This window comes from Cyprinodon tularosa, unplaced genomic scaffold (assembly GCF_016077235.1).
Source record: "Cyprinodon tularosa strain WSP-4 unplaced genomic scaffold, ASM1607723v1 ctg1334, whole genome shotgun sequence".
Taxonomy (NCBI): Eukaryota; Metazoa; Chordata; class Actinopteri; order Cyprinodontiformes; family Cyprinodontidae; genus Cyprinodon; species Cyprinodon tularosa.
Window position 1 is genome coordinate 68,139 of NW_024038153.1, and position 11,948 is coordinate 80,086.

Here is an 11,948-nt window from a genome sequence, read left to right on the forward strand (position 1 = left end):
TACGTGCATTTTTCTTATCACCTGTGCCTTAGTTTTTTTTTTTTTTTTTTTGAGCCCAGAACATCTGTATCATGGTTATTGCCACTTAGGTTTGTATCAGTGTCTACACTTAATGCAGAATGATTAATGATAACGCAGTGTTGAATGTTTGTTCTTGGAATGCGGGAGGTATACACAACCCTATTAAACAGTTAAAACGTGATTGGGTTGGTCAGGTGTTTAGTTCTTATTTTACGAGTAAGAGTCGTGGGGAGGCCATCCGAATACATAAGCACCTGCCACTGATGAACGCACAAACAATTAGTGATCTGTCTGGTAGATACATATCTTTAAAGGGCACCTTACATGGACAGTCAGTGTCATTTCTGAATATTTACTTTCCACCAGTACAGTCTAATGACTTCATTTCTCATGCTTTTTCCTCCTTTTCTGATTGGGTTTGTGATAACTCAGTGTTAGCTGAAGATTTTAACTGTTATTTTTATTCTATTATGGACAAATCTCCATCTAGACAGTCTCAAATTTCTAAAAGGGCCAAAGCACTTTTGGACACCTGTAACGAACTTGATCTTGTTGAAACCTGCGGGCACTTCGCCCTAATGATAAAGAATTTCCATTCTTTTCTGGTTTTCATAAAACAAGTAGCAGAATTGATCTGATTTTCACTCCCAAACTGTCACTGGGTAATATTAGTAGTTGTAGAATTGGAGATATTCTTATATTCAATTCAATTCAGTTTATTTATATAGCACCAAATTCACAACACAAGTCATCTAAGGTCACTTTCCAGTTCAACCAGATCATCCAGTCAAATTGATTCAAAGTTTTCTATCTAAGGAAAACCAGTTGATTGCATATATCAGACCATGCACCGGTTTATGTACAGTTAAGTAATTTCAATGCTGCCCCTCGGTATCAGACTTGGAGATTTAATAATATTTTGATTCAAGGCACTAATTTCAAAAAATTTTTAAATGAACAGCTGGAGCACTTTTTAAAGATAAATGCAGCTCCTGATTTTTCTTCCGGCCTACTGTGGGACACTTTGAAAGCTTATACCCGTGGACTAATTATATCATATTCCGATGGCCTAAAGAAGAAGAATCAGCTGGAGCAAAGAAAATTAGAACTTGTGCTGCATGATCTCCAGATTAGATACAATGAGTCACCTTCTGAACAACTAGGGAATGAAATCCAGGTGGTCAAAACTTCTTTGGAGGGGGCTGCTAACGAAGAGGGCTGAGAAATCTATGTTTTTCATGAGGCAAAGGCTGTACGAACTTTCCAACAAACCTCCTTTGGAAAAAGGCACCTTCTCATAATATCCCATGTGTTAAAGATTCATCTGGTTTGCTTAAATATGACATTACAGAAATTAACAACAGGTTTAAATCTTTTTATAAGCAGTTATATACCTCTCAGTTTAAATCCTTACACATACAGGATATGCTAAATTGTTTTCCAGATTAAACGTACCTAAAATTACTGAAACCCAGAGGGATGAGCTATGCAGGCCTATAACACAGAGTGAAATTTTGAAAATAATTCATCTGCTTCCAAACAACAAAGCTCCCAGTCCCGATGGCTTCAGTGGGGAATAAAAAAAAAAAAATTAAGCAAAATTCTAATCTGGCAACTATTTGAAATGTTTCAATCCTCATATGCTGTTGGTGCTCTCCCTCCATCCTTAATGGAGGCTAATATCTCATTAGTTTTGAAAAAAGGGAAAGCCCCGGAAGACTGTGCCTCTTACAGGCCTATATCGGTTTTAAACCTTGACCTGAAAATACTATCCAAGATCCTGGCCATACGTTTAGAGAGTATGCTGCCCTCTATTGTTAAGAATGACCAAACCGGGTTCATCCAGGGACGGTGTTCCACACAATGTTAGACATTTGCTCAACATAATTCGGCACTCATCTATGTTCGGTCCGGAGGCTTTACTTATTTCTCTTGATGCTGAGAAAGCCTTCGACCGCTTAGAATGGCCATATCTGTTTTTTAAACTTCAGCAATTTGGTTTAGGTGATGGCTTTGTGAAATGGATACAGATTTTATATATGTCTCCTTTTCTGTCATTACTAATGGTTACAGATCAGAGAATTTGCGTATTGGTCGTGGTAGTCAGCAGGGATGTCCGTTGAGTCCTCTGTTATTTGCTCTGGCTATGGAGCCCCTTGCAGCAGCAATTAGACAAGATGCAAGTATTGAAGGACTCTTTTTAAATAATTGTCAACATAAAATTTCACTTTATGCTGATGATGTATTGATTTTTCTAAACTCCCCTTCACACTTGATTCCTAAAATTACTCAACTGATTTTACATTATGGCTCTTCCTCAGGCTATAAGATAATTTTTTTTTAAAGCGAGGCTATGCCTTGTTCTGGTATACATGGGATTGACTCAAATATTTCCCAGCCTTAACGATGGTCACCGTCAGGTTTCACCTATTTAGGAATAAAAATTTCACCGAACCTAAAAGATTTATACAATCTAAACTACACTCCTTTAGTTCAATCTATCAATCGTGATTTAGAAAGGTGGGGCAGCCTCCCTCTGTCTCTTTTGGGTCGTATACACATAGTTAAAGTGAACATTCTACATAGTGTTAATTTTACCATTTTTAAATTTAGTTTCAGTTTTAGTCCAGTTTCAGCATTTCTTGTTAGTTTTTATCACATTTAGTCGACATCAGCCCATTTTACTTAGTCTAGTTTTAGTCGACTATAAGTCAGAGCATTCTAGTCTTTATTTTAGTCCAAGAACACATAATTTTTATTCGTTTAGTTTTAGTCAACAAAAACCGTCAACATTTTAGTCTAGTTTTAGTCAGGACATAACCTTTTACTTTTTGTCAGCAGATAATATTTAACATTTCCTAAAGGTATTTCACATTTCAACATTTTCTCATCTTTTTGATAAAAAAAACACATTTTAAGGAACACATGCAGACATGGAAGATTTTCTGAATATATTTGCATATTTATTTTGAACATTGTTAAGGTTCAAAGACACAAACACAAATGCTTGCATTAAAAAAAATAAAATACACCTGACAAAGGAAACAAATAAAATAAAATCTCTTATGAACTTTACACAAGTGCTGGCTGTTTAAAGCTAGTTCACAGAGAATAATAAAATAAATAGATTGAGGTCAATGTTGTGAAAAAAAACCTCCAACTGATAGAACAAAGTGCTTTCCTGCCAGGTAGTTCACATGGTTTATAAAGGTAGAGTATTTAAGGTGAAACAAGGCATAGCTTGCTGGTCCTGAGAGTCAGCTTTGTATTTGGTGTTAGCAATTAAGGAAGCTTGTATAGCTGGCCTGTCATTGTTTCTGGGTGGTTGTTGGTGAATCTTCAGTCTGGAACAGAAATTAATACAATGTCAGGATAGATGCACAGCATAACAGGAATTCCAAGGGTATAAGTAGCATATAGGTCTGTTTTTTTCCTTAACAAAAACTAAGTCTCTGTAAAAACTACATTTGACAATCCATTTCAAACTCATACAAACAACCTAACTATCATTTAATGCAGGAATAAATTGCAGACATTTTTATGTGTGCATGCATTTTGGTTGTATTAATATTAATTAATATTTATGTTTGCATCCCAATCCCTGCAGTGGTTCCCCTAGCAATGACTATTTTGTGTATGAAAATCTAGGTTAAAGTTGTTCTGAATTATGTGTGGCATATTATTTTTATTTTGTCTTATCCTTATAAATTGTTTCAGTTGGTTTTAGCATACATGTGTAGCTGCTGAGGTGTTTTGTGTTAACTATAGTTCACTTGCAGCTTCTAGATTACCCAAAACGTCTGTCTGCTTTAATCAAACTTGCAAAGTTGCCCGGCCAGTATAACATATTCAATTCAATTCAATTCAGTTTATTTATATAGCGCCAAATTCACAACACATGTCATCTCAGGGCACTTTACAGTTCAACCAGATCATACAGTCAAATTGCTACAAAGTTTTCTATCTAAGGAAAACCAGCTGATTGCATCGACTCATTGACTCTTCAGCAATCCCTCACACTAAGCATGCTTGTAGCGACAGTGGAGAGGAAAAACTCCCTTTGAACAGGAAGAAACCTCCAGCAGAACCAGGCTCAGTGTGAGCGGCCATCTGCTGAGGCCCACTGGGGTTCAAGGAGACAGAAGCAGACATAGAAAAAGAAGCATAGATACAAAAGGCAACTGTCAACCAGCTCCACAGGCGGCCCCGTCCAGGAAACACACAGCCAGGCAGACGAGCTCCGAGCCAGCTCCCATGTCAGAGGATGAAGAGAGCACATCCAGTTAGTCACAGTCAGAGAAACAGGACTACACTGGAAAACAGGCCAAGCTCCAACATCTAGAAACAAAGGTGTTGATGGCAGCAGCACAGCTGATATTTCTCTCCAGGATGGAGTCACAGCCAAACAGGAACAGACCAGATGAAGCTACTATGAGAAAAAGCAGAGAGAGCAGAACGTTAGAGATTGAACTAACAGATTCTGCAGAGTGGGAGAATAGAGATAGAATGAAGCAGAATGATGAAAAAGGGGTCCCTATGTCCTCCAGCAGTCTAAGCCTATAGCAGCAGAACTATAGAGATAGATCAGGATAACCTGAGCCACTCTAACTAGAAGCTTTAAGCTTTAACATATCTAAGTTAGCATAAATTTAACTTCACATACAATTCTATCAACAAGTGTCTACGGTCGCTACGTGCTAACAAGCTAACGTATCGTAGCCAGCCTGGATACTAAATGCTATGAAAGTTAGCCAACATTAGTTAGTTTATCATTGGGACATTATAGCCGTTGATGATTAATGTTACATTATAAACAACCACCACCAATCTTTCTGTTAAGGCTACTCTGTGCCGCCCACTCCAGGTTTGAAAGTGGGTGTGTGGCGGAGGAGCGGACGAGGAGGAGGAGGAGGAGGAGGAAGAGACAGGATTTGAAAAAACCCATAAAATAATAATATGTAATTTTCGTCTTTGTTCCTGAACTAAAATGTCCATAGATTTTAGCCCAGTCTTTATTTACTGAACTGCATTTTCGTCTCGTCTTTATTAGTCCACGAAAATTAATTCTGATTTACTCCCAGTTATTGTTCATTAGTGGGGATTTTCATCTCATCTCGTCTAGTTTTCATTCGGTGAAAAATGTGCGTTGACGAAAATATTTTCGTTTAGTTTTCGTTAACGAAATTTACACTACTTCTGTACCTATTTCAGATGTTGTCTCTTGTTTTGTCTAAAAGGGTCTTATCACAATTGAATGGTTCAATTATTTCATTCATTTGGAATAAGAAAAGGTGCAGATTAAGATATAGTTATCTTTGCTTACCTGTACGGAAAGGGGGTCTTGCTGCTCCTTCCCTTTCGTTATACCTTTGGGCAGCTCAGTTTAAATTTCTTATGGAATGGTTTATCAGCGATTCTGACTCCATTTATCTTAGAGCTGAGGCCACGCTATTAAAGGGCATTTATTTGTGGAACTTACTGTACACATCCACTGAGAAAGCATCAGTACTCATTCAAAACAATATGGTTTTAAAGAATATGATTGCTATCTGGCGAAGGGTCAGGCGGTTGAAAGGATACAGTAACTGCTTTTCCCTTCTTACTCCTATTCAAGATAATCCTGACTTTTCTCCTGGTCTTGAAGGTGGTTTTACAGACTGGTCTATAAAAGGGATTAAAAAGGTTGGCGACATGGTTCATGAGGGCTCTCTTCTTAGATTTGATCAGGTGAGAGTTAAGTATGGTCTTACTAATAAGGATTTCTTTAAGTACTTTCAGGTGAAGAGCTTTATCATTTCTAAATGGAAAGAGTATAATGGGGGATTGGCTGTCTCCCCTATTGGATCACTGATGTTAAAGACCACGCAACTGAAAGGTATAATTAAAAAGATTTATAATATCTTATGTGATCTTAAAACTGATAACTCTAACACAGTTAAGGGCCTGTGGGAAGTAGACCTAGGCACTATAGAGTCTGAGGCCTGGGAAGAGTTGTGTAGTCGACCTTTTTAGGCCTTAGCTTCAAATTCTACCTGGGAGAGACAATTTAAAATCCTTCATAGGCTATATATCACACCTGAGATGAGACAGAATGTTTCCAGCGTTATCAAATCTTTGTAACAAATGTCAGTCTGCTGTTGGTTCTTTGTTCCATTGCCTGTGGAGTTGTCCTCATATTCTGCAGTTCTGGGAATCTGTTATAGACGAATTACGTTTAATATTTAGGTACCAACTGCAATTGGGTTCAAGAACGTGTCTGTTGGGTCTGAATGATGAAATGCCAGATAACTTTCGTATCAAAGAGCTTCTGCATATATTGTTACACTGTGCTCTAAAGTGTATCATGGTGTCGTGGATTTCTGATAAAGCTCCCTCTATAAACCAGTGGACACAGACTGTATTAAGCATTATCCCAATGGAGGCCTTTTCTACGGCGTTGAAAGACAAACTATTTCTTTTTTACCGGACATGGAACCCTTTTTTTGGACAACTTGGATGCGCCTGCAGCTCAGAGAATGAGACTGGGTTTATTGGATCTAGCTTGGCAACAAGAGGACAATTTGTAGTGTTATGTTTGTTTGTTTGTTTTTTTTCTGCTTTTGGGCTCCCTTTATTTATTTAATTATTTTATTCATTTATTTACTTATTTATTTTTGTTTATGTGTGTATATCCTTCTCCTATGTATGTAGAGTGTTTCATTTTTTATGTTTTCCTGCTTTGCAAAAAAGTTCAATAAAAAAAAAAAAACAAGATTTAAGGAGTTATATCTGTTTAATTTCTTTTATTCTCTGTATTGTTCACTATTAAATTCTTTCTGTTGTGTTTTTTAGGTAGAAAATGTTAATATGTGTGGTGGAAAAATAGTCTCTTGATTAATCCTGATTATTATATATATAATTAATCTACACTGTCTAATAAATCAATGAAGTCTTTAACAAATGATTGTGGAAAATTCAGAGGAGGATATTTGTCCACTCTAGCATTCAGTGCAAACCTGTCATGAGCTGAAACATTAAACAATAGAAAGAATTCAATGTACATTTTCTCTGATTCTGTTCAATCTGCTTTGGTAAATTTATTATTCCAGTGGATTAAAATGATCAAAAAAGGTAGAAATCTTGTTTCCATGGAAGTTTATTGGTTCTGGGTTTAAAGTTCTTGGTGTCTGGAAAGGCTGAAGCTAATCTGGTGTTCATGGTGCCAAACCAAACCTGAGCTGTAAGCAGCTGATTGATTGATTAGTTCTGCCTGTGACCACAGAGCCGCTCCCAGACTGAGGATCCTGGACTGCAGCAGCTGAAGCAGAGAGCCAGAGAGGTCAGTACACCATCAGCCCAACATCCAGCCTGGCACGGCTTAGCGAAGGCAGCGGCGGCCTGATTGATGGGATGTTTGTCTCGTTGTGTCCACAGATGAAGCAGCTGGAGGAAGCTCAGCAGCAGCACCGAGATGCTAACCTCACCGCTCTGGCTGCCATCGGGCCCCGCAGGAGGAGAGCAGCAGATCAGCCCAGCGGTCAGGTTAGGAACACGGCCTGTTGGCTCAGACCCAATGATGAAGGTAGATGAGAGGAGCGTAAGGGTGGGAGAACTTTCTGATACTTCTGGGGGATTCTCTGGAGGTCAAAGGATCAGTGGCTGGTAGGCATTGCTCATTCTATCGATCCATTCAGTTAGCGAACAGTTCAGAGCCGTTATCAGTGGCGTTGAATCTGAAGCTTCTAGCTAACAAGCCTTTAGACTCGGAGTTCATTAGAGTCGTAATCAGATCAGCGGTTGAACTCATGCGGCCTAACCACGCTCCACTGCTCATCAACAGCTCAGCTGTAGAGGTGGTCAGCATCACAGACACCCTCACCTGGACTGGAAACACCACCTCACTGGTCCAAAGGGCCCAGAAGCGCTTGGACTTCCTACCCCCCCCATCCTCCCCACCTTCTCCAGAAGCACCATAGAGAGCGTCCTGCCCCCCCATCCTCCCCACCCTCTCCAGAAGCACCATAGAGAGCGTCCTGCCCCCCCCATCCTCCCCACCTTCTCCAGAAGCACCATAGAGAGCGTTCTGAGCAGCTGTCTCACTGTGTGGTGTGGAGGCTGCAGCGCCTCAGACTGGAAGAAGGTGAGAACAGCAGAGAGGATCATGGGGGCTCCTCTTCCCTCCATTAAAGACATTTCATCCCAGCGCTGCGTGTCCCGAGGACTGGAACACGTCTCAGAGTAAAACCCATCCACTTTTCTTTTTGATGCTTTAATGAGGTGCTGTGCTCGGGCCAGTAGGTAGATATGGAGAAACTTGAATTAATGCTGAAGTTAATCTGTGCTGGTTATAGGAACTCGGGTTTAATGGTTGAAATAAGTTGCTGTTAAAGCTGCAAGTGATATTTCTGTCTTCCTTTCTTTCTATCCTGCTTTCCTTCTCTTTCTGCTTTAAGGTAGTTTATAGAGAATTTGCTCACATTGAACCGCGTGTGGTCACATGGTTGATGACCAATTGTTACATGCTGACCCCCCATCACATGAAGAGGGAGGTCTCTCACACACACACACACACACACACATTTACACCCCCCCACAAAACACACACACAGTCCTGTTTATGCCACGTTGCTGAACAACTTCTGCTGTTGCTGTTAAAGCATTTGAACCATTTATCATTTTAAGCTGAATGTATTTTATGTAGTTTTAATTGCACTGTTGTTCTCATCATACCTGCTCCTATTCCAAACGGACATTATTGAATGCATTAACATCTAGTCTATCTTGGATAATCTCAGAAGCCAGTTAAACGAACTCTTTGGGTTTTATTCTTTTTCTTTTAAACTAGTCACTTAGTCTACCTCATGTTTATTTTCTAATAGCGTGTAGATATTAGATTTCTATAATCCTGGATTATTAGAATAAAGATGTCATTGTTTAATTTGCAGTTGTTTGTGATTCATATACGGATGGTTTATCACTCAGGCCAGATCCACCCTCTTTTCTTAATAGTGTGAATAAACAGAGATAAATAGATCTTTGATTGATAATTAATGGCTCTGCTGATAAACTAGCCTAAGTCACTAAATTGGTGGAATACCTGGATTTTATCAGCCGGTCCAGGAACCATCCAGAGGTGAAAGGCATAAACCCTGGTAAGTGAGTAAATTAAAGCTACAATTATTCAACTAAGAACCCTAAACTGATTTCACCTCCGATTTTGAATAAGTTAAATAATTAACTATAACTCCAGTTCTAGTTCATTATTTATTAATTATCTGCAGGATATTATTTTGCACAACAAGGAGGTCACCAGAAATCCTCCAACGGCTGTTTATTGAGTTCAAGCTAGTGGCTGAGCTTTAAACCTTGGGCAGGTTGTTCTCTGTAGCCGACCTGTTCCCCTTAGAGAACCAGATACTCTACATTGCACTAGTGGTGGGGGGGTTTTGGATGGACTGACCTGAGGTTCTGCTCTGCTTGTTTGCCAGGTGTCACTGCTGCCCAGAGGGGGGGTTCAGAGGGGGCCTCGTGTGATGCTGAAGGACCTGCTGATGTGCATGGAGCAGGATCCCTCCCTACGCCACACCCTGAGGCTCTACAGGGCCATGCTTTGACTCCAGAGGGATGATGGCTGGTCTACGTTGGATGGTCTTTGTTCTGCGTCTGACTCTTTTTGTTTTAGGCTCAACGTCTCTGAGCCAAACGGCTCATTTTCTGCCTCCAGTTTTCAGTTTAGTTAGAGAGAAAAGGCATGTTTATGTTCTGTGATGATAATAAATTGTAAAAGACGGTGAGTTGAAGTTCCTTTTTTTTCCACAACAAAGTGAAGCTAAAACTGCAGTTTGAGGAGTTCTGGGAACTAAGAAGGGCAGAAGAATCCTAAAGGTCCCAGATTGTGCAGAATTCCAAAACTCTGTATAAAAATGCTTCCACTGCTTTTCTCCGCCTCTTGGCGAACACTCCTCCCATCTGAGCCCTTCCTCTAGCCGCCATCTTGAGCTCTCTGCAGTCCTGCCAGCTTAGAGCTTTTTGATATATTAAACAACTTTTTCATAACTCTCTAGCAGCTTTATTTAAACAAAGCAGCTATCGCTAACTATAGCAAATGTTTTTGTATTAATGAAGACTTTGGCAACGACACAGAAAAGAACCAAACTCTGTCCTGAGCGGCTGGATCTGTAAGCCCACACCAGAGTGATGTCATCATTGCACTTGTGTGCACGCCAAGGTTCGTCCATAATGAGCACCAGTGGCAGATCTAATGGGCGGCTGCTTGGGCTACAGCCCCAGAAGTTTCAGCAACAGCCCCGGATCTCGCTTCTGAGCTGATCTGTGTTAAATGTGCAGTACTGGAATTCAACATATGGTGGCAGCATGCGCAGGAAAGCAGCCTGTAGGAGAAGAAGTTGTCACCACTAGCTGTGGCTGAACTAGTGTTAATTTTAGTAGCCATTTTTAAATTTAGTTTCAGTTTTAGTCCAGTTTCAGCATTGCTTGTTAGTTTTTATCACATTTAGTCGACATCATCCCATTTTTATTTAGTCTAATTTTAGTCGACTATAAGTCAGAGCATTTTAGTCTTTTAGTCCAAGAAAACATAATTCTATTCGTTTAGTTTTAGTCAACAAAAAATTTCAACATTTTAGTCTAGTTTTAGTCAGGACATAATTTTAACCTTTTACTTTTTTTTTTTTTCATTAACTTTCTTTATTGGAAGCAATTTAACAAACACAGTAGTTACACACAGGTGTAGCATGACAGATGACTCTTCCATTCTTTTTCCCCGTTTTTTTTTTTTTTCCCCTTCCCCCTCCCCTCCCCTCCCCTCCCACCCCAATAAAGAGCAGTTGCTTATGTAAAGGAAAATCAACATATAATCAATAAAGTGTGTATAAGAACATAAATAAGAAAAGTAGAATGACTGAAATTAGAAAGTGTTTAAAAAAAAAAAAAAAAAAAAAAAAAAAAAATAATAATAATAATAATAATAATAATAAAAAAAAAATAATAATAATAATAAAAAAAAAAAAAAAAAAAAAAAAAAAAAAATAATAATAATAATAATAATAAAAAAAAAAAAAAATAATAATAATAATAAAAAAAAAAAAAAAAAAAAAAAAAAAAAAGGGGGGGGGGGGCTCAATCATCACAATCAGGTAGAGGTGTACAATGTTCAATGTAATTTAATAGAGGTTTCCAAGTCCTTTCAAACAAACTTAAGGACCCATTGAGGGAAAATCTAAGTCTCTCAAGCCTGACTGTCAGTAATACTTCCTTCATCCATCTGTTGAGAGATGGAGGATGAGGATGTTTCCACTTAAGAAGTATGAGTCTCCTGGCCAGCAGGGTGACAAAGGCTAGAACAGTTTGAATGGCTTTAGAGTTAAAGGGCTGTAAGGGGACACCAAACAAAGCTAAGTGAGGATCGGGAGTAATGACAGTATTGTACGCTGTACTAAGAGTTTTGAAGATTTCAGACCAGAATGTGGCAAGCCTGGGGCAGGACCAAAACATATGGGAATGGTTGGCTGGAGATTGTTTGCACCTATTACACGAATCAGTTACATTGGGAAAAATCCGGGATAACCTTAGATTAGTGTAGTGGGCTTTATGTACAACTTTACATTGCAAGAGGCTGTGCCTTGCGCAGATTGAAGAGGAGTGAACCATCTTTAAAACCTGTCGCCAATAATCCTCAGGCAGCGAGGTTCCAAGCTCTTGCTCCCACGAGTCTCTGGGTTCAGGTGCCGGGGTATTGGCAGTGGAATTAATGAGGCTGTAAATGCTAGAGGTCAATCGTTTTTGTTCAGGGTCAAGAGCCAGTAGTGAGTCAACTAGAGATGCTGGGGGGCGACTGGGAAATTTGGGATTCTGGTTCTGAATAAAGTGTCTTATCTGGAAGAAACGAAATAAATGGGATTTGGGCAGGTGAAATGTTTCTGACAGCT

The 11,948-nt window shown here is 39.3% G+C and overlaps 1 protein-coding gene across 1 annotated transcript in view; it reads left to right on the plus strand.

The window, feature by feature from the left end:
• The window catches only part of LOC119778455 (transcription initiation factor TFIID subunit 4-like), a 75,214-nt gene extending 65,432 nt beyond the window's left edge, over nucleotides 1–9,782 (plus strand). Inside the window, exons 14-16 of the mRNA XM_038277669.1 lie at nucleotides 7,283–7,339; nucleotides 7,435–7,542; nucleotides 9,489–9,782. Of these exons, the coding sequence (XP_038133597.1) occupies nucleotides 7,283–7,339; nucleotides 7,435–7,542; nucleotides 9,489–9,614 (291 nt within the window). The 3' untranslated portion in view covers nucleotides 9,615–9,782. The remainder of the gene's footprint in view (nucleotides 1–7,282; nucleotides 7,340–7,434; nucleotides 7,543–9,488) is intronic.
• The last annotated feature ends 2,166 nt before the right edge of the window (nucleotides 9,783–11,948 follow it).